General features: G+C 45.3%; 2 protein-coding genes across 3 annotated transcripts in view; one reads left to right on the forward strand and one right to left on the reverse strand.

Annotated features, from left to right (window-relative positions):
• Fam227b (family with sequence similarity 227 member B) overlaps positions 1-1,013 on the forward strand; it is a 122,538-nt gene extending 121,525 nt beyond the window's left edge. Inside the window, exon 17 of the mRNA XM_090358443.1 lies at positions 733-1,013. Coding sequence (XP_090214569.1) covers positions 733-879 — 147 coding nt within the window. The 3' untranslated portion in view covers positions 880-1,013. The remainder of the gene's footprint in view (positions 1-732) is intronic.
• Positions 1,014-1,046: 33 nt separating this feature from the next.
• The window catches only part of Galk2 (galactokinase 2), a 90,571-nt gene continuing 68,422 nt past the window's right edge, over positions 1,047-23,195 (reverse strand). For both annotated transcript variants that reach the window (XM_090358438.1, XM_090358439.1), the window contains exons 8-10: positions 19,942-20,152; positions 6,647-6,848; positions 1,047-1,373 (exon numbers count right to left, since the gene is read on the reverse strand). In XM_090358438.1, the coding sequence (XP_090214564.1) occupies positions 1,166-1,373; positions 6,647-6,848; positions 19,942-20,152 (621 nt within the window). In that variant the 3' untranslated portion in view covers positions 1,047-1,165. The remainder of the gene's footprint in view (positions 1,374-6,646; positions 6,849-19,941; positions 20,153-23,195) is intronic.

Raw genomic sequence — 23,195 nt, forward strand, 5'->3', positions numbered from 1 at the left:
TAGCTAGAATCATGGGTGAGAGACACCAAGGTGCCTTGCCTCCGTGATAGAATGCATTCCTGTTAGGTAATCATCCACGTGAAATTTAAGATAATCTCTTTTAGGTATTTAGTAAAACAATCCCATTTACTCCATTCCTTGCTTCTGACCAGGGGACAATTTTTTTTTTTTCTTGTTGGTTCTGGGGTTTGAACTCAGGGCCTGAGATTTTTTTTTGCTCAAACCTAGTCCTCTCCCACTTGAGCCACAATGCTACTTCTGGCTGTTTTGGTGGTTAATTTGCCTCCCGATCTGGCTTTGGACCTCATTTTTCAGATCTCAGCCTCCTAAGTAGCTAGATTACAGGTATGAGCCACCAGCATCTGGCTAATTTTTTTTTTTTTAAAGATTTAGCTAAGCCTTGGGCCAGGAGCATGGCCTACTGGTACAGTACTTGCCTAGCATGCACAAAGCCCTGGGTTCAATTTCTTGGTACCACATACAGAAAATGCCAGAAGTGGTGCTGTGGTTCAAGTGGTAGAGGGTAGCCTGGAGAAAGCCCAAGGACAGTGTGCCAAGTCCCTGAGTTCAAGCCCCAGCCAGGACTAGCAAAATAAAAAAAAAAAAAAAAAAAAAGAGCCTGGAATTTTTTCTCAAATCTTTTTTGATGACACTCACTATCTTTATAGTTGTAGAGATCTCATAGTCAGGTATATAATGTCTAAGAAAATCTGTGAATCTTTGTTTTTGTAGCATGTTGAGGAAGAACAAGAGAGAAAGCTCATAATATCACCATCATCTTCTTCAGAATCATCATTATCAATACCAGAGAACTACGACTATCAGGAAGAAAAGACAAGGAGAGGGAAAATGACTCTGTATTCATTTATAGTATCTTGAGTATAGTGAGTCCAGTTCAGTGTTTACCAGTAAACCATCCTTCAAAAGTCTATCCAAGCATAATCTTGGCTCTTATTGATTGAAAAAAAAAACCCACATAGTTTAAGATGGAAAAATAATCATTATAAAGTATAGAAAGCTTTCAACCATTTCTTTGGAAATATATCTAGATAATAGCAATTATTCATCATAATATAAAACAAAGAGGATTAATTTACTGTGGCAGAATAAGCCTTGCCAGTTTCTAAATGCCCTGAATAGTTTCTCTGAGATGTTTTTACATTGCTTAGGCCTCAAGGAAAACCAGTGCCCCGCCTCCAGGTTTGGTAGCAAACAAATTCTGCTTCTCTGGTGCTTCGCTGTGATCGCATCTCTTGTAGTAAGCGTCCTGCACGTTTGCTAGGAAATCCGGCAGCTTGTCAGCAGGTACTATGGACACTGTGCAGCCTCCCCATCCTGCTCCAGTCAGTCGTGACCCTTGAGCCCCAAACTTCCTAAAACAATGAGGGGAAACAATTATAAGTGGAAAGAAGAGCACATAGCATGTCAGGTTCCGAGACGGGAATGTGTAGGAAGGCTGGGGATGCTACCAAACAGTTTAGAAAATGGTACTGGTTTAGGACATGACTTAAGACTGTTCTTTTCTCTTTTGGCAATACTGGGGTTTGAACTCAGGACAAGTGTTCTACTACTTGAACTATACTAAAGTTTATTTTTAGTTGTATCTACAGCTAGTGCCTGGTTTTGACTGCCAGTAGTAATTGTTAGCAATGTTTTCATTTCAAGAACTTTGGCACTAAACCACAGGAGCCTTATTCCAGAAAGCAGCCATGTGAAAACTTGTAAGCCAGCCAACAGGTGAATCAGGAAGACAGAGAGCCTGCTTAACAGGAGGAATTGGAGCATTTAAACGGAGTTCACATTCATGGCACACATTAAACAGTAGTTGTTTCACATGTGTTCTTCTAAGGCATACCTAGTTCACATACAAGAATTAGCCTCCTAGCACTAGCAGTGTGGCTCAGTGGTGGAATGCTTGCCCTGGGTTCAATCCTCAGCACCTCAAAAATAAAAAATTAAAAAGATCAGGCCCATGGAACACATCACCTAGATTTTCTCGATAAATTTGTTAACATCTATGTACTGATAAACTCTGGATTAGTTGGTAAAATTTCTAACTAAAATGGTGCCAACCTTTCCACAAGGAAGATGCTGCCCTGCCTCTGCCTTGTACCTGCCACAGCTGTTGTGACCACTGGATTCAGGACTTCCATCAGGTGAGAGGAATCAACTATAAAAACCGTCACCTACCACAACATCGTTTTAGTCACCATGAAGCAGGCATAGTTTCAAAGATGAGATCTGATCCTTAGTGAAAAGGCTTATTACACCAAGGGCAAGGACTGCTCATCGTTAAAAGATGTAACTTATTCTGACAGGTCTACATATCCTTCCAGTGCATTCTTCCTAACAAAATTTACTCTAAATCAGTAGCAGATTAAAAACACTCCAATTAGCTTAGGACAGTTTTGTCCCTTTCTTCCATCTAAATGAGCTGTTTTACTTCCTGGAAAATATCAATAGAGTGTTACCCATCTCCTCTAACATATCAGAATTATTATTTCCCCCTCAATCATCCTCTCAACTGATTTTTTTTTCATCAGCTGTCTTATTATATGTTTTTCAGGCAAGGAGCTGATAGCTCCTGCCTGCAATCATAGCTACTCAGAAGGCTGAGATCTGAGGATCACAGTTCAAAGCCAGCCCAGGCAAAAAAGCCCATGAGGGGCTGGGAGTTTGGCCTAGTGGTAGAGTGCTTGCCTAGTAGGCACGAAGACCCGGGTTCAATTCCTCGGTACCTCACATACATAGCAAAAAGCCGGAAGTGGTGCTGAGGCTCAAGTGGTAGAGTTCTAGCCTTGAGAAAGTCCAAGGACAGTGCTCAAGCCTCGAGCTCAAGCCCAGGAAACTGGAAGTGATAGAGTGCTAGCCTTGAGTGAAAGAGCTCAGGGACAGTGCCTAGATCCTGAGTTTAAGCCCCATAACTGACAAGAATATTATACACACACACACACACACACACACACACACACACACACACACACAAAACTAATCATGTTTTTCAAGCAAAATCAGATTTCCTACAAGATACTTACAGACAATAAGATTACTAATCTCTCTGCCTCAAACTATAGCTATAGTCTAGTAGCTGAACTGAGCCCTAACTTCTTTGTCTTATACAGCCTACAAAGTTTCTCTGACCTTATGATTCTGGGATTCTTCTAAATTCCTAAGCTAGCATTTGGTTGATTTTTTTAATTGTCATATGTCCTCACATCAAAAACTGTCACTGTGGGAGAAACTGGTATCCTTGAAACATCTCAAAGAGGCCCCCCTAACACATAACATAACATAACATAACATAACATCAAGGCCAATGACCACATGGTCCACTGTTCCATGGACCTTTTTTTTTGGTTGGTCATGGACGCTGTCCCTGAGCTCTTCAACTCAAGGCTACTGGAGATAAGAGTCTCATGGACTTTAGTGCCCGGGATGGCTTTGAACCGTGGTCCTCAGATCTCAGCTTCCTGAATAGCTACGATTACAGGCGTGAGCCACTGTACCCAGCTGTTCCATGGATTTTCTATAACCCAAAAGACATTTTTGCTGAGCCCTGTTCATCAATGGGCAATGGGCATCTACACATACATTCTTACACTTTTTCATCTGAAGTTTTTGAAAGCTGTGGTTTCAAAATTGAACCTAAAGCCAAATTGAGAGGATTGTTTCTGTCTGAAAAAACTAGTAGGAACTATGCCAGAGGCACATGAGTCTCCTACCACTTTCCAGACAGCAGAAGTGGAAAGCGCTTCTGGATAAATGCATTCACTCTGCCTCTCCACAAGGGCTCTGTCACTACCCCACAGCTGCAGGAGAAATGGACTAACCACATGGTCCACAGGCAGCAGAGCTAACTTTCTCCAGGAAGTCCTTTTACAGATGGCATCCCATCCCTGTACAAGCAGGAGCTGTCCACTGCGGTCTGCAGCCTGCCCAACTCCCCTCCCTTCCTCTGCGAGGCAGTGAGGTTCCCACAGGGCTCAACCTGCCTGGCCTGTGGCACAGGTCACTGAAATGCTAGGGCTTCAAAAGAAGAAAGAAAAGTAAACTTTTCACACTTGAAATCTTTTTCTGGGAGAGCTGGCAGTTAACATTTAAAATACACTCTGCGCTAATGTACATGGAAGAAGCAACAGAGTTAGGAAAAGCAGCCCCCAAATCCCTGAACACCACTTTGATGCCAGTACTGACTAGAGGAGGGGAGCTGGTGCCCGCGGCTCACACTTGTAATCCTAGCTAGTAGCCTCAGGAGGCTGAGATCTCAGGATCGCGGCTCAAAAGCCAGTCTTGGCAGGAATGCCCATGGGACTCTGATCTCCGTTTAGCCACCAGAAAACTGGAAGTGGCGAAGTGGTGCTGAGGCTGAAACTGATAGAGAACTAGTCGAGCGGAAGAGCCCAGAGTTGAAGCCCCACGACTGACCAAAAAAAAAAAGTCAAACCAACAAAACAGCCTCTGCTTCAGAAAACATGATCCATAAAACTAATGTGAGTGCAGCTGAGGGATAGAGATGATAAAAAGCGTTCCCCTTGGTCCTTTTATCCTCAAAGTATATTCATATCATGAATTATGCACACACCATTTCCTGCTTTTACAGGCCTGATTTGACAGATCTTACTAAGTTGCAAAGCACAGGGCAGTAGAAACCATGAGGAGGAAATAAAAAAAAATCCAAACTTCACTACAACTTAGAAAGGGGGAAAGTAGGAGTGATGCCTTGCATTCAGCTCAATCTCATGTAGTCAAAAGTGAGTAAATATTATGTAGTATACAAGTAAATGTTATTTATAATCTCAGGAAATACTGGATTAAGAGAAAGGTCATATCCATCTCTCAACGCCAGGCAAGTACAATTCCAGGCATTGAGTAGGTCCTACTGGCCCTGAGCCCCAGCAATATGAACAGTAAGTAGGATATTCTTCAGGTGGAAAGACCTGGAACTTTTGTTCCCTGGGAACTGCCAAGATTCTCAGGAAAATAGAGCTTCTACAATGATTTTGATGTTTTTGAGTCAGGTTATTTAAACATTTTCAGATTGCTTTAAAAGTCAAGAAACCACTGCTTTCAAATCCTGTTTAAATAAAGAATTATGAATTTTGTCTATAAGTCAAATTTAGAAATGGAGGCTGAGATCTGAGGATCTTGGTTGAAAGCCAGCCTAGACAGAAAAAGCCATGAGTCGCTTATCTCCAGTTAACCACCAGAAAACAGGAAATGGCACTGTGGTTCAAAATGGTAACGTACTATATGGCCTTGAGCAAAAAAGTTCAGGGACAGTATTTAGGCCCTGAGTTGAAAGCCCAAGACTGGCACATACTCACATTTTTTAAAAAGGCTTTTAAAGCTGGATATCCACGCTTCATGACCATAATCCTAGCTACTCAGGATGCTGAGAACTCAGGATCGCAGTTTGAAGCCAGATTGGACAAGAAAGTCTGTGGGGGGCCGGCAGTTTGGCCTAGTGGTAGAGTGCTTGCCTAGCATGCACTAAGCCCTAGGTTTGATTCCTAGGTACCACACACACAGAAAAAGCTGGAAATGGACAAGTGGTAGAACAGAGTCAAGCTCCAGGACAACACCAGACCTCTTGTTCCCCCTGCCCTGCATTGTTGTCATCTGTTCTCATCTGCTGAGTCTCCTCTGCTACTCGTAGACTTATCTCCTACTGCCCACAGGATGAAGCCAGTGCAGCTCACCATCCCAGGAAGAGAGAGTACACTGGAGCCTCCTGCTACTCTTCAGGTAAGAGTAAACTTTCTACTTCCTCCCCAAGCAAAGATGTCTCATTTCTGCCCAAACCAGCTCACTTATTCTTATTTCCAGAATTGAACAATAGTGGTCTCCTCCATTTACTGGGCCCTTGATATTTCAGAAAAGAGCACTTACAATGCAGGCTCTGAAGGCTTTTTGGCAGTTACCGAGCGAACAGTGACGTCAGCAGCCATTCCCAGTACTGCAGTGTTCAAGTCTCTGTGCAAGTGGTTACACATGCCATTCGTGATCACTCGAGCTACTTGGCATCAGTTTTTCGGCTGGGAGTGTGGTGTGAGTGTGGCAAGCCACAGGCGCCAAGTGGTTAATTATATTTCCATTACTAATTGCATGCAGCCCTATATTATCTTCTCACAGTGAAATGGCATCTAGCCTCAGAGTTCTCCAGATTTCCCTTTCAGTGTCCCCAAGGCCAGTGAGCTTGCTCCTGCACCAGGGGCCCATTCTACTGTTCCACTCATATCCAGCATCCAGTTCTACTCAGGTTCTCTGGAAGTTTCTCTCCTTCCACCTCCATCTCAACCAACTACGGACTTGCTGTTTTGGGGCCTCCTTGAAAGGCAGGGAATGCTAGCTAACCTAATGATTCCTCAAAATCTCTCACAGGCCATCAAGGTCAAGCTCCCCCACCCCCATCAACTGGCCATTCTGAACAGAACAATCAGAACACCTGACAAGTTCTCGCCCAGCCACAATGTAAGAAGTCAACTAGCAGGGGAAGTGAGAAGAGACCTCATCGTCCTGTTGTAAAGCCTGGTGGGCCTCCCCTAGCCGGGTCCCCTGGAGATTCCCATCCACAAAGGGGTCATTAACTTAAGCAGCACACTGTGGTGGCAGCCCCCGGTCCCCTCCATGCTGAGCTCTGCCTTACCGACAGATGTCCACCAGCTGGTCCAGCTCCGAGCAGCTGCACTCGTACAAGTCCCGGCAGCTCCTGTGGCTCTGGTTCATGAGCTCCCCCAGCAGCTGGACTGCGTTGTCAGGTGCTTCTTCACAGATCGCCTTGAACCGGAGCACTCTGGCAGCCTCGCCGTACACATGCTTTGCCCGCTGGTACAGTTTGAAGACAAGCACTGAGGAAGGAAGGAAAGAAGGAAGGAAGGAAGAGAGGAAGGGAGGGAGGGAGGGAGGGAGGGAGGGAGGAAGGAAGGAAGGAAGGAAGGACAAGAGAAAAGAGTTTATAGAGTTTCCAGATTATGTAATACAAAGAGAGACAAGTGTGTACATCTTGTGAGTTTCAGGCAGGGCCACACTAAACAAATAACCCAGCTCACCTCCAACCCAGGATTCTCCTGTCTCTACCTCCCAGGTGTTGGATTACAGCTGTGCGCCACTATACCTGTGACAGTTTTGAATGCCTCCGTTATCAATGGGTGTCTTTCACTGAAGGAATTCTTCATGGTTGAAGTTTGTCTATTTCCATTTTACTTCCTCCTTGATACTGAACAAAATCCAGACAAGTGCACACCCCACTGGAAGGCACGTGAGCACCCACTGGCCTGCATTTCCCACATGCCAGGTATTTCTCAGCATTAGCTCAGACCTGCAGTACTGTCCTGCTTCCCAGACAAGGGTGGTGCAACACACGTCCCACACCACAGAGTATCAGAAACAGGCCACGCGTCCTGTGCACCTCACCCCATCGGAAAGGACCGTGGACAGTGCTTGTCTGCCATTATGTTCATGAAACGAGCATCTTGGCGAGACAGGGAAGCATTGTATATATACTACAATGTTACTGACCATGGCAGACAAAAATGGAGCCAAATGTCTAACAACAATGTAAATTTGAAAATTTACTGCACCCATTAGAAAAATAATGTTGCTATTAAAACCCCAATTCTTTGACAGTATGTGTGGGAAATGGTTCATTATTAAGTGGAAAGATAATATATAAAACTATTTAATTTGCAAATTTAAACAACATTGAGGGGACCAGGAGTGTAGCCTACTGGTAGAGTGCTTGCCTACCATGCATGAAGCCCTGGGTTCAATTTCTCTGTACCACATATATGGAGAAAGCCGGAAATGGTGCTATGGCTCAAACGGTAGAATGCTAGCCTTGAGAAAGTTCAAGGACAGTGCCCAGACCCTGAGTTCAAGTCCCAGGAGTAGCAAAAAAAAAAAAATTGAGATTCCATCTCATCCTAGAAAGACTGGCCAGCATCAAGAAGACAAGTGATAACAAAGACTCATAGGGATTGGGGAGGGGGGTGAAAGTGGGGAGGCGAGAGAAAGGAACCACACAGCACTGTTGCTAGAAATGTAAACTACTGCAGCCACTATGGAAGGTGGTTTGGAGAGTCCTCAAAACATGAATTAGAGCTATGTACATGATCCAGCTATATACCACTCTTCAGCATCTACTCATAAGATTTTAAGTCATGATGCAGTAAAGACATTTGTACATCCATGTTCACTGCAACACTGTTCACAATAACCAAGAGAATGGCTAACGTATGGAAAACAGCCCAAATGTCCTACAACAGATAAGTGGATCAAGATGATGTGATGCATATATACAATGGAATTTTATTCATCTATGTCATTGGCAAGCAAATGGACTAAGAAAAAATTACATTAAGTGAAGTAAGGCTTAGGGACAAAAAACATGTTTTCTCCCATATATGGAAGCCAAATCTAAAATACAAACATACAAAACAGTATACACAGGATTCCATGCATATGCACATTGTATCCTTTGGGGAAGAGTCTAATGGTGTAACTCCTCTGAACAACTGTTTTAACAAAATGAACACCAGAAAACAGAAACATGGGGAGGAGGGAGCATTATGTAAAAACTGAACTAAGTACACTGAGTTAGGGAGAGGAAGGGGAGTAATGGGGGAGGAGGGTGGAAACGGCGACGCTGATCCACAAACACTGTCCTCACACAACTGTAACCTCTTCATGACCCATATGTGGGTCATGGGGCTTGAACTCTGGGTCTAGGTGTTGTCCCTGAGTTCTTCAGCTCAAGGCTACCGCCCTACCCCACTACTGGTTTTTCTAGTGGTTAATTGGAGATAAGAGTCTCACATTCTTTAGTGCCTGGGCTGGCTTTGAACCGAGATCCTCAGATCTCAGCCTCCTGAGTAGCTAGGATTACAGGTGTGAGCAACTAGCTGACAGTGCAGTTCTATGATGCAACTTAAGTGTCCTTACAGAAAGAGAAAAGGGGCTAGAAGGAGCCATGACCAGAAAGAGGGACTTTACCAGACATGAATTTGCTGGCGCCTTGACCTTGAACTTTCATCCTCCAGACTATGATAAATTCTTGTTTTTTCAGCCATGTAGAATATGGTGATTTTGTTAACAACAGGGCAAGCTAACTACCACACTATTGTTTGTGTGTGTGTGTGTGTGTGTGTGTGTGTGTGTGTGTGTGTGTGTGTGTGTAAAAGCTTTGTAGTTAAAAGGATGGGGCCAAATATTCTATAAACTAATGAACAGGCTTCTTTAAACAGTGCTCAAAGCCATGAAATACTAAATTTAATTACTCATATCAATGAAATGTAAATTCATGTGACATTTCCCATGTGTACTCATCAAATCAAATTAGTTGTTCTTTCCCTTCTTCCTATTCCCACTGTCATAGCAAATTTACGCTCTTGTTTTCTGGCCTGCTTTGCTACGACCTAACTGACACCCCTGTCCTACTCACTCACTCCTCCCTGCCTTCTGGCCAGCACCGCCAGACTGAGTTCCCAAAATAGCCTTCCGCCAGCACCTCAGCCTCGCAGCCGCCATGGTCACCTCCAGCCCCCGCCTCTGGACCTGCTTGCTCGGTCATCCCACACAGGAAGAGCTTCTTTCTCTTGGTGTTGAAATGGCCCATCCTGAAAGTTCAGTCTACACTCCCTGCCACCTGGAACCAGCAGGCCTCAACTGGAAACCATTTCTCCACTCTGAACTTGCAGGGTGCTTGTCCCTAGCTTACCATTTAGTGCTCATTACACATTTCCCATTCTAACTAGATCTCTGAAGAGTGTTCCATGAATTCCCCTAAAGCAATGCTCACCCCACGGTACCTGTAACACCCCTTGAGTGTTTACATTCAGAAACGTCTCCATCTGGGCACTGTTGTCAAACTCAGATCCTAACGAAGTATGGAGGCTGAGGCAGGACAATAAGATTCAGCTTACTATTAAATTTGCAATTCCAGGTGCCAGTGACTCACACCTATAATCCTAGCCATTCAGGAGGCTGAGATCTGAGGATCCTGGTTCAAAGCCAGCCCAGCCTTGAAACTTATCTCCCATTAACCCCCCCCCCACACACACACACACAAAGCTGGAAGTGGTAGAGCACTAGCCTTGAGAAATAAAGCTCAGGGACAGTGCTCAGGCCCTGAGTTCAAGCCTCAGAACTGGCAAAAAGAGAGGGGGGGGAGGGAAGGGGGAGAAATGGGGTGGGGTGGGAGAAATGAGTAAGATGATTAAATGTAGCTGGGGAAAAACACAGCATGTTTTGTTTCATCAGTAGCTGGGTTACATGAATCAGACCACACTGCAATACAAACTTGGGTCCATCGGTGAGTACCATGGAATGATTTATTTTAGGGTCTGAGTATCAAAATATCCCAAGGGAAAAAAGTCTAACCAACATCCAGTGCTGGCATAGACTGTCTATAAAATGCTCTCCCATGGAGAAACAACAGCACAGCAGCTGTGGCAACAACTCTTCAGGTCTCCTCAGGAATAAGGAAAAAGAAAGGCAACTGATTGACATGGGTGCCCAAGATGGTGCCAATCACTTAATACATGCTAATCTAATCCAGCTTGTACAAGATACACTTTGAAAGAAAAGAAAATGACTTTGGTAACTGTAGCTTACCATTATTCTTTTTTAAAACTTGAGGTTGAAACAAAACGTCTAAAATAGCTTTAAGATCCCATATGTTTCAGCTTTACTTTTTTTCCTCCCACAATCACAGAGTCAAAAACTCAAGGCAGAGAGGAAGGGGGAGGAGTGAGGAGGGATGGTCTTTTTTGTCTGAAATGCCCTAAGGATAAAGGAATCACCTAGGCTGCAGAACATAGGCACAAGACAGCGACCTCTACAGTTATAAAACAGTACTGCTTGATTGACCAATCACTACATCATGTTCCACATTTGGGGGGGGGAGGGAAAAGTAATAGGACAGAACAAACAGTATGGTAAAAGTCATACGTCTATCACCTATGTAAACAATTATTACCTAAGTTATAGATGATTTGCACATTTTCTCCTTACACATCTAAATGTGACCCTGTATAAAACCAGGATGCTTTTTTTTTTTGCCAGTCCAGAGCCTGAGCACTGTTGTTGGGGTTTTTTTCTCAAGGTTAGAGCTCTACTACTTGAGCCACAGCACCATTTCTGGCTTTTTTCTATGTATATGGTACCAAGTAATTGAACCCTGGTCCTTGTGTATGCTAGGCAAGCACAGTATCACTAGGCTAAACTCCCGGCCCCCAGGACTCTCTTATACAAATACCACACCATTGTCACACAAGCACAATTACCAGTGGCTCCTTAGCACTGTCTGTATTTCAGTTTTCCTTTAGTTACATTTTACTTATTTCACACCAAGATCCAAAGTCCATACACTATATTCAGTTGTTACATCCAAGTTTCTCTAAATCAAGACTTTATAGTGATTTTTGACCTTCTGCGGTCTCAAGGACATGCCCAAGCACATTTAAGGCCATATCCTGAAATAAAACAATGTAGTTTTATTAGGGAGGATATGTTCTGCTTTTTCCTTAGGATCCCATGTTCCTTTAGAATTCAGTGTTTTCCTTTAGGATTAAACGTTCTAGAGTAGAAACTGTCTGGAGAGGTATTAACCCTTACCGAACCAATGCTGTGCTTTGGGGCAAGGTGGCGTGTGTCTGTCTGCTGTCCCCACACCAGGGCCGCAGAGCAGACCTGTGAGCACCAACGTCCTGCTGATGTCCCGCTCACACGCAGTGGACAGGGCACAGAGGTCATCTGTTTTCAATTGTGATCTAAAGATCTTGCCAAAGGCTACAGGAGATTTGGAGACCACCCCGCGGGAGGAAGGGCTGCACTATACTGGCTAGATAGCACAAATGCTTTGGAAATCCAGGACTCTGGGTTGTTTCAAGCTGGCAGCACACCACGTCTCTATTATATGGATACCCCAAATCCAAGAAAACCCAAAACTTGGTCCATATCAGCTTTCTTCCCTGTGCTGCAGCTAACTTTATAACCAGATGTTCCAGCTGCCTGTAAGCTCTGATAATCCATGAGAGCAATTATTCTATTAAAGGATGAAGGAAGCTATTTCTAGGTTCGTGATTACTTTCTAGGCAAATTCAATTTCAGTATCTAACAACCATTTGCCTACACTGCTTAGGGCCTGTCCTATCCAAAGCAAAGGCTACCCCACATTCTCTCCATCGTTTTTATTCTCCCACCATTTGTCCCATCTGGTATTTCCTTGTCTGTTCATTGTTCCTCTGCTGTACAACTTCCCAGCACATCAAGGCCTTTTGCAACTGTTTCATCATTGCATCTCCAGCAGCTAGACTAGATCCGACACACAGTGGGACTCTATGAATGTTTATGCGTGATTCAGTTTCTTTAACAACAAAGCAGTGCTTGATACTCCACTAACTATGGTTATGGGGCAAATGTGATAAATCCACACAAGAGCTGCTACTATTTTGGTAATTCATCCATATCAGCACCCACATTGCAAGTGGGGAAGCATTTGCTAAAATAAGGTTTGGAGGCAATGAGTAAATTTCAGTGTCTCAAGTATACCCTAATGTCCACTATCATAGATCCCAATAATTGCTTATGTTGCATTTTTACTTGGATGTAATAAAAATTTCTAAAACAAAGATGTTTCAAATAAAAGGGAAGAATAAACAATATGTAATCATAATTAAAATAAACTTTGTTTTCATTTTAGGCAATCTTTATAACAAAGCAGTACTTACTATCTTCTACCTTGAAGAGGGCTAGAGTCCACATCTAATCAAATAATCTAAACCAGGACACAAAATAATCTATTATTACATGTTTGGTGGGAAAGGACAAGGGAAAGTCTTTGAAAGAAGGAAGACACTGGGCCCTGATTTCCTCATAAAAGCTCTGGGGCAGCAGCCCATAGTCTGTGCCTACTACAGTCTCAGGACCTTCCTACCAACCTATGCATGTAGGAGCTGGAAATAAGGAATTCCCCCAAGCCAGGCCCATGGTTCACACTATAATCCTAGCTACTCAGGAGGCTGAGATCTGAGGATCAAGGTTCAAAGCCATCCTGGGGAATACAAAGCTGAGAGACTCTTATCCCCAGTTAACCACTAGAAAATGGGAAGTGGGTCTGTAGCTCAAGGGTAGGGTGGTAGCCTTGAGATGAAGAGCTCAGGGACAGCGCCCAGGCCAGAGTTCAAGCCCCATGATCCCCCTCTCCCCAAAAAAAGAATTCCCCCACCTCCTACCAAGAGCAGTTTCAAAAGCTGTGGGGAAGATGGCCATCTCACAACAGTCAGCCAATAGTGGGTACTAAGCCTCGCCATGTGCACTACTCACTGCCCAGGGGACAGCAAACATGCATGCAGGAGAAATCATGCCTACAGGAACATGGGTAAGCAGATAAGAAACACAGATTCTTGTGGAAAGAGCCAACTACAGCACAAATCTGTGTGCAGGAAAAATGCAAGGCAATGTCCTCAGCACAGAGGGCTCTCTGGAGGAGTTACAGAAAAGGGGCCTTGCCTATGACTCTTCTGATGCAAAGACAGAGGCCAAGGTGGGGAACAGTTCCTCTCAGACCTGAAGAGAACAAGCTAACCAGAACCTGGAGCACCAGCCCAACAAGCCCCCCTCACCTGAGGCTCTAACACGGAGGCCGCACCAGAGACTTCGAGATTCACCGCCGTGGGCCCTGGGCAGCCATGGTGATGCTTTCTGGACATATGTGCTGTACTTCAGTGAGGACATTTTATGTGACAATCTGGACTCTGGGCAAAGCCTGGGAGGCCTGCTTGGATGGGGCCTGCTTCCTGCACAGCAACCCCCGGCTGAGGCTGAGGAGAAGCAGTCTGCACCTACCTCAGCCCACAGGATTCCACCCTTCCAGCCCCTTGTGCTCAGCCTGCCTCACTGGTCTCTACACAGTCCCAGGAGGATGGGTGTGTGGCCTGTGTTCCACAAAGCGCTGTGAATTCCTGGCGGAGGGGAGAGTGGTCATCACACTATTCCAGTCACTACACTTCACCTGCCTCCTGCACATTGCTAGCTCCACGCTGCTCTTATCTGCCCTCCTGTAATGTGTGTCTTTGTTTCTAACTGTGTGCCCAGACATGAGTCAATACCAGGTAGCCCTGAAGATCCCTGCAGCCACTTTCGTGTCTCACACACACTGCTGAAGATTCACTACTACAGCAAAAGGACCAAGGTACACATCCATGGTCTCGAGAAGTAATAGTGTATTGGAGGAATCACAAGGGAAGAACAACGGAAGCAACCCAGGCAGCTCAAGTGGATGCACGAAGTCTTGAGGCACCGTGCTGTAGTTGGCCTGAAAGCAGAGCCCAGAACAAAGGACTGGACACAGATAGCAAGAATGTAGGTAGGAAAAGATCAGAGAGTAAAGACAGGGAGAAAATGAGAACCAGTCACGGAGCCCGATGAGCAGGCTAGCAGCCTGGACCAAGTGGGGCCAGTTGCTTGGGGGTCTATCTCAGGAACCACTTAGAATATACCTCACAAGGAGTTCACAGAGGATGAGAAGACAGGAACTGACCCACAACACTCCCATTTTTTTGTGTGCTCGCAGGCTTAACTTCTCCACAGACAGGCCTAAGTGAGAAAGTGGCACTCAATTGCGCCTGTCAGGATCAAGGCCGCAGGCATAATGGCCATGCAGATGGGGGCGGGGGGGGGGGGGAGGACAGAGAATCGTCGCTTCCCTCTCAGGTTTCTCCCTCTAGTTCTGAGATGGGCCAATCTGATCCCTTACCTCTTACCACACTGGTAAGATCCCCCTTCTTACCAACACACACAGCAGATATCCCAGAGCCCAGAAAGAGTGAGAGGGGAGTCTTTCTTCTATCTCTCCTCTCCAGACCTCTACCCAGTTTCCCTCACAGAACTAGATTTCAAGTCTCCATCTGTTCACTCCTACGAATAGACTTGGGCCTCTGGATCCTATGCTATGTCATTGCAGTCCATCCCACTCCACTCTGTTCGCAGTGCCCCACCACTGAGCTACACCTGAGCACTGTGCACGCCCTTCACAGAGGGCGGTTTCAGAACTAATGGCAGTTCTGGGAGGTGGCCAGATGCCAGCAGGGCAGAGCAGGGCCCTTCCAACAATGCAGGGGCTCTCTCCCCATAGCCTCACACAGCCACATCAAGCTTTATCAATATAGGAGAATTTAAAACACTGGTTTTCATTTCACAAATGAAAAAAGTGGTAACATTTTTGGAAATCAGACTTCATTTTACAATGAGTCAAACAGAATGAATAAATCCACTGGTTTGAGAGAAGTGCAAGGCTTTGTTATACGGGAGTATAATTTGTCTTTCTGAGGCTCTCACACCCCACAATCCTTTCCCCCCTGTGTGTGTGGGGTGTCGGGGGAGGGGAGATAGCCCTTGGCTTTCGCTGCGTTGGCATAAATCATGTTGCTGCATGCTACTAACCAATTTCTGTGCAAAACAGAAAGATTCACGGGGCTAAGCCAAGAGTCAGTTTCCAAGAACAGCAATTCAGAGATGGGTGGGGAAAGCCACTTTACAATCCGTGCTGGGTCCCCTGTTTCCCTATGTAGCAAAGTTGTAAAAAGTCCCTGGTCTGAGACTCCAGCTCTTCAAGTACTTAAGCATTATAATGGAAACACACTATATAATCCTCCTTGAAGTTGGACTGTGGTTTCAAATTTATTTTCCTAGTAATAATATTTTTCATAAACGCAAAGTTTCTGAAATGGTCAAACCCACAAAAACTTAACTGCTGTTTTCAGCTACATTAGCATCCCATCCCCATGCTGCAAAGAATAAATTAAATTAGCATTTTACATTTAAAGGGGGAAAAATCTTTTAACTACCTGCTTTTAAAAGCAAAACCACCGATGGAAAAAATAAAACATATATGCACTTTGAACACAAACTACATCAATTCATGGAAAATTGCATTCCAAGAAGTGTTTGTGAATACTGTAAAAATCCACAGCATAATGCCATTTGTCCGTGGAGAGAAACATGTACCCGCACGTTGATAGCTTCCCTTCCCAGCGCTGCCCATTTCCCAGTACAGCTTACTGCTCTGCTCCTCGGGCTCTAGCTCGCTCGATTCACCCACCTGCACTTCACACGCAGCGAGGTTAAGCTCTGTGAGTAACGCCAGGGTCATTCTTATGGCCAGGTAAGACAGAGCTCATGGCTCCCTCCTCTCTCTGCACTCCACCTTCCTAGTTTGGTTTACTGTATTGCCTTCCAACCCCACCCCCATACCCAGCTGCCAGGACAGACAAACTCCTCACATCACCATCTCAAGCATGCATTCCTGAGTATCTCGTAGTGTGAAAACCTAGCATTTCTTCCATTGTCTAGCGTGTGAAGGCCTCTTGACACAGGCTTTCTGACAGGATGTGGTACACCACCTCCCCTGACCTCCGCTCCTGCCTGTCCACTGTCAGCATCAGCATCTCACTCAGGCTGAGGCGCTCCAAGAACAGAAGAGTCACAGATCTGCATCCCTCCCACTTGAGCTCACAGTGCTGTCCTATCTGAGTGTCCCTATACTAATGGTCAGCATTGCGCTGCCTCAGGAGGACAGGGACTAGGCCTGTGCCAACACACAGCGCCCTTAGAACATCATAGAATGTCTTTTTTTTCCAGTCCTAGGGCTTGAACTCAGGGCCTGAGCACTGTCCTTGGGCTTTCTCAAGGATAGAGCTCTACCACTTGAGCCACAGCCCCACTTCTGGCTTTTTTCTATGTATGTGGTACCAAGAAATCAAACCCCGGTTCTTCATGCATGCTAGGCAAGCACTCTACCACTAGGCCAAACTCCCAGCCTGTAGAATGTCTTTAGTATGGCAACTTGTCAATACATGTCCTCTTGCTCCCATCTCATCAAAAAGGGAAGGATCTGGAGTAGCTCCCAGAAGGATCACATTTTTATGTTTCCTTCCCAGCATTGTTGTTTGGAACAGCTTTGTTCTTGGAAACGTGAAAGGAGGAGATGATGTCAAGACACTACAGCAGGAGCCTAAGGAGTTGGGCAGTAGACTCAGTCAATCAGAGCCAAAGCAGGAACTGTGAGAACAATGTCACGCCTGCCTACAACTAGCCTTGGCCTGGTATTTTGACATAAAAGGGCATGAGCTCTTGTCTTAGCTTTCTTCTGTTAATTAAATTACAGGGAAAAATGTAAGAGAAAGAAAAGAGATGAAGGAGAGGCAAAGGAAAACACAGCGCTTATCTGACAAATAGTATATTCCCCCCGTAATTCCTTCACTGTAATGCTAAATGAAATGAGGGCAAGGATAAGCCGGCTGCAAGCATCACTGCAGTACAGTACCTAGCACTGTCTTAAAATTACTGGTGCTCAGTGAAGTACTTTTTAAGCTAAGGAGTAAAGATCTACTTTTTACTTGCTCATTTCTTCCTCAATGTGAGGAATCATCATGAAGCCCATTACAACACACTAAGCAAGAGGGAAGCTACGTCAACTGCCACGCAAAAGACCCATAGGTGACTTCCTACAGAGCTTGTCCTCTGAGCGGGGTGCACGAGAGCGTTCCCACGGGGAGTGGGACTAGATGAGGGTTGACTCGGAGGGAGGGAGCTAAATGTGATACTAGGCTGAGGGGACTCCGCCAGATTGCCCGTTTTGTTTCATGTTCGTATCGAGTCTAGATGTTTCCTGGAAGAGCTATCTGTGCCAGTGCCCTATACGCATCAAAAGCCAGCAGTGTCACTCAGGGCTTCAGTCATAGAACTCAAACAAATTACCAGGTAGCCAGTACTTCATCAGGATATGGTCACAGGCGAAGCCAGTAATTTTTGTAACAAAATCTGTGTCCTGCTTAGACAGTTCAGGTAAGCAGCCAGACCACCCCAACTGGAACAGATGCCTCCTGTAAATTCCCCACTCTTATAACCTAGCCCAGCCCATTCTTACCTTAGCTCTCAGTCCCTGTGTGTACTTTGTTTGTCCTCAGCTATCACCTGTGCTTGACACACATGACCATCTCTCCCGGATCTGGCCACAGCTTCCGCCTCTCCTCCTGGATTAAGTCTTGGGGAAAACCGCTCCCTCCTACTAAATCTGGCAGATGAGCCTCTGGGGCCCCAGGGCACAAGACCACATGCTTAAACAATTCATTTGTGTGGGCAGTGCCAAGCAAGTTCCCCTTAAAACTATTCCTAGCCAGTTCCTGGGGATAGTTTGTAGCTTTTCTAAACATCTAAAGGAGCTAAGAATGTTGCTTTCAGTATGTGTTTAATTTCAGTTGTCTCTGGGCATTTCTAAACCTAATTATTAGAAATTTGGAAAGAGAAAACACTAGTTGCAGCACAGGGGCCTTGGGAGTGTGGTTGGTTCCACAGCAGCTACAGGCTGCCTTGGCAGAAACGTCCTCCCCTGTCACTTCAAGGTCAGCATGGCACAGGCACACTCCTATCCAGGGGAAGAAGAGAAGTTAGGTGGCAGTCTCCACATCCTTGTGTTTCATGGGGCTCCATAGTGAGAACGGAAGTTCAAGCCAAAACCAAAGTTCATAGTTTGAAGTGGAGACATCTGTACCCTCCAGCACGTGCACCTCCCCCTCCACTAACCAAATCTCAGTCTATGGTCATCAAGAGAGTCATGTCTTCCAGACAGTTAAGAAAGCCTTTGCCTTGAGTCTTAGGCCAAATAAAGGAAAAACTGGAAGAGATGACCCGAAGAGATTAAAAATATCTGATCCCTAAAACTCAGCTGGAAATCTGACTGGGCTAGATGGCTAGATTTAGAAAGTAAGCCTAGTAATATTGATCTAGGCAACTCCAGAACCACAGACTAATTTATGTTCATAGGGAAACCCCTTGAGGATGGCCGAATTACAAAACAGATTGATTCCTTGATGCTCTCTTTTTCCCTTCTTCCCTTCCTAGACACAGGCAGTCACAATTCCCAGTGGCGTCACACTCATGATGTAGCCCATGCCTGCTTCCTGAGGTTCTCTGCCGTCTCCAAGTCCACAACTTTCAGAATCCAGCTCAGATCCGAGCCCCCTTCTTCAGGCAGCTAGCGGTTCCCTCCTCCGTGTTGTTAGGGCCGGAGAGCCGGCAGTATTTATGGGATTGGTGTGTAATGCTCTCCCTCCTTAGACCTGAGTCACGAGAAGGTAGAGACCGTGTTCCGCTGTCGGCATACCCCAACATCTGTCACCATGCCCCATGCAGAGAAGCACACCTGCATCATCACTCCGCCTGCTCTCCACACCTCTGTTACCAAGCACTCATCCCGGCACATTACTCATCCGCTGCTCAAGGATTCCTAGGATACTACTTCTCATGGCAAAACTAAGGCCAGCTTTGACTAGCTGCTTTCATGGGGCTGGAATCAGCAAACTCTTACAAAGGGAAGTATTTTAGTTTTGTGAGTTCTTCAGTTTCTGTCACAGATATTCTGCTGGTGTAGTGAGAGTTTAGTTTACCAAAACGAGTGGCAAGGGTCTTTTCACCATAGACGTCATTTGCTCATTTTAATTCTAGACGTTCCACACTGAAGCAGGCGCAAGTCTCAACATAAACTGTTAGGGCTTTCTGGGGCTAGGATTAATATCTACAGTAGCTACAGGCAACTTTGTAACCTGGCAAAACTTTTTTAGCAAATCTGCTTACAATCAGGAAAATGGATAGGAAAACTGAAAGAAAGAGCAGCTTGCGGCATTGTGAACCCCAGGAGGGAAGCAAGCATGTCTGACTCATCCTCATACTAGAATGCTTGGCATGCTCCAAGAAATGCTTGGGAATGAGTGAGTGAGTGAATGAATGAATGAATGAATGAAGCTAAAGCCCTAGACCATTAGAGTTCCCAAAACACACATGTCCTGACTCCCTAACATGGTCTTTAAAGGCAGCAGGGTTTGAAAACTCCGAGAGGGCGGGGGAAGAGGAAGCCTTGTACCCTCCTTCCCTGAGCAGACTCACCATCTTGGGTGTTTGCAGTCAGGATTTGGGTTCGGAGGTCCTCCAGGCTGATTCCCAGACATCTGCAGATCTCCTCACAGCTGTAGAGTTCAGGGTGAAGGGCGTCCTCGGTGAGCAACAGCATCTCTTCCAGACTGACCCCCAGCTTGGCCTGCACTTCTTCCAGCCTCATGATTTGGTCCCATTGTAAGCCTTTATACTTAGCCAGGAGCTGCAAGTTCAAGTTCACACCAAGACAACGGTCACTTTTCCATGTTCATTTGTCAGCTGTTCAGATTTCTTTCCAGTCAACCTATCCAAATTTCCCACCATTGCTTGGAAATGCATGCTGGGTTCAGATGTTTAGTATTAAATATGCCTGTGTGACACTCACAGGCTAGTTAAATACTTGTTCTAACACACACACACACACACACACACACACACACACACACACACACACACTGATTTTCATTGATTTCTTTAAACTATCATTCTCTTATCCCTATTTAACTCATCCATACTATATCCCTATGAGCAAAGATCAGAGAAAACTGTGCCAATCTCATTTGACCTGGTCCCATGATGGACAGTTGGCCTGATTTCATTAGAGCACTTCCTGTTTACTACCCATCTCTTTGAAAAGGGCTAATGAGTTTAAGTATCTGGGTGTTTGGAGTCAAGTCCCAGATTTTAAATGAAAACCTCATTGGTGACCTTATGAAAAATCCCTTTGTGAGGTCGCTGGAGCGGTAGAGCTGTATGTTCCCCCACTGTCAAGGAAGGAGCTTGGCTTCCAATTGTATCCACAGACAGACCCACCACTGGAGTGGGCCTACCTGCTCCCAAGAGCCCCAGCCAATAACATTCATCCCTTTCAGGCAGGTGACAACACAACAGTGAAGATCTTCCTCTCACTGAGGTCTAAACCATTGACTGCCTGGAAGTGAGGAAGCAGGTGCAAAAAGAAGCTGTTGAGAAAAGGGGAAATTAGGTTTCCAGGAAATGTACATCTGATTCGCTTGTCTATTCTGTTCATTATTTGATTTTCTCTCTTTGACAGGAAGCAGTACTTACCCAAAACTGTAGTTTGACAAGGGCCACTCATTTCTGAAGAATATTAATAATTACCTTAAAACAAACTATCAAAAAAAGCCCTGGCTCATATCTTTGAAAGCAATTGGTTTTTAAGGCAGAGCTGGGAAAAGAGACAACAGGACAATGTTTCTTTATTCAATTATTTCACAGGACATGGTACCTCTTTTAAAGGAAAGATATGAACTAAAACCTTTCTCCTGGCCTTGTCTGCTTTATTTATTAGTGCTGCCTCTACAGATAAACCCACTCATTCATTCATAACTAATTTGTATTTCATAACTAATTTGACAAAAGATATCCATAATGCGGAGGAATATACAATATAATTAGTTTACATGGCAAGAGAACCGATGGAAGCAGTCTCCTACAGCAGTGCTCCCCCAAGTGAGGCAAACAGCAAAACTAACAGAGCTGTATGGTATAAACAGTGCCTTTTGTTTTATTAACAATCCTGTGTGGTGGTTATTATTACTTAAGAGATGAGAATTGGATGCTGGATGCTCAGGTCTGTAGTCCTCGTTATTCAGGAGGCTGAGATCTGAGGAGCCTGGTTTGAAACCAGACTGACAGGAAAGTTCATGAGACCCTTCTCTCCAATTAATCACCAAAAAGCCAGAAGTAGAGCTCTGTCTCAAGTGGTAGAACACTAACCTTGAGTGAAAAAGTCAAAGAGAAGGGCCTGGTCCTGAGTTCAAGCCCCAGTACCAGTGCACACATGCATGTGTGTGTATGTATGCGTGCACACGTGCACACACACAGTTAAGTGTCATGTCCAAAAGTCATGTAATAATAAAGTGGAAAAGCACGTTTGACAGGTGAATTTCTTGAGGGGGAAGAGGCCAAGAAAAGAAAAGCATCAGAGAACATCTTTCTCCCTATGATAAAAAACTGATACTTTGCATAGAACCTTCTAGTCAGCAAGTTTCTATCCCAATCCGCACCTGAGCGCATCACACTGGCCCAGGCACATGGTCCCCCAAATACCCTGGGCCAGTGACTCGAGGGAGAAGTCCGCAAGGAACACCCACAACCCACAGATCAACTTCCAAAAGAAGTCTCTGGTTATGCCAGCTTAGCCCAGGGGCCACTTTACCCTCAGCTAGAGGGTCCGCACAGCCACTTCAGGGTGTGTTTCAGCTGATGATGCAATCCAACACATGCCTCAACAACAGCTGCACAGCCTAGGAGCTGGGGAACTGCAATGAGGGAGGGAAATAGGAAAGCCACTTAAGCTCTTCAAAATTTGGCTCAGTACACAGAAAGATGACTCGCAGATGAGCAAAGAGGGTGAGTGAGATTGATGTTGCTCAAAGACAGTGCTTAATGAGGGAGTTTGTCACTTGTGGCCCTTGTGACTGACAAACTCCACATTTGTAAGACGGGACTATGAGTCATTGCATCACAAGCTACGGGTGATTTCATCACAGGTCGCTCACTCGCTTGGCAGCAGGGTGGGGAATACAGGGCAGCAGTTCTTTGTCACCATCTACCCTTCCCTTTCACTATGGCACACTAGGTTGTCCTTATAACAGACCCCTTCTGGGAGGTTCCTGAGCATTGTGGCCATGAGAGGAACAAGTGCTTTGGAGAGAAGCCACGATGGCAGGACCCTGTCTTAGAAGCAGGTCCCGAGACAAGAACTGAAGGGCAAAACCTGGGTGGGGAAAGTAATCCTTAGAGCCAGTAGTAGGAAAGCAGAAAGTGAGGCAGAAAGAGAAGCCAATAGGAGGGGGGGGGTGCACCTGCTGGGTCTTTTGAGACTTGTGAATGAAGCTCATATGTGTTCTACTCAAGGGCAAGAGAGCTGTGTTGTCCCTGCTGGTTGAGGCTGTCAAAGCCACTAACTCCCCAGCACTGCTGGGTTGTCCCAAATGCAAACACAATAAGCTCTCTGTTCCAGCCGGAAATGACTTTTACTCTGAGACTAGCCAGGGATTCTGCCTAAAAGGTCTGGTAAGAAAGAAGTATGGGGGCCGGGAGTTTAGCCTAGTGGTTAAAGTGATTGCCTAGCATGCACGGAGACCTGGGTTCGATTCCTTGGTACCACATATATAGAAAAAAAGCCGGAAGTGGTGCTGAGGCTCAAGTGGTAGAGTTCTAGCCTTGAGAAAGTCCAAGGACAGTGCTCAGGCCTTGAGCTCAAGCCTAGGACTGGCAAAAAAAAAAGAAAGAAAGAA

This window comes from Megascapheus bottae, chromosome 25, assembly GCF_031878675.1.
Source record: "Megascapheus bottae isolate mThoBot1 chromosome 25, mThoBot2.hap1, whole genome shotgun sequence".
Classification (NCBI taxonomy): Eukaryota; Metazoa; Chordata; class Mammalia; order Rodentia; family Geomyidae; genus Megascapheus; species Megascapheus bottae.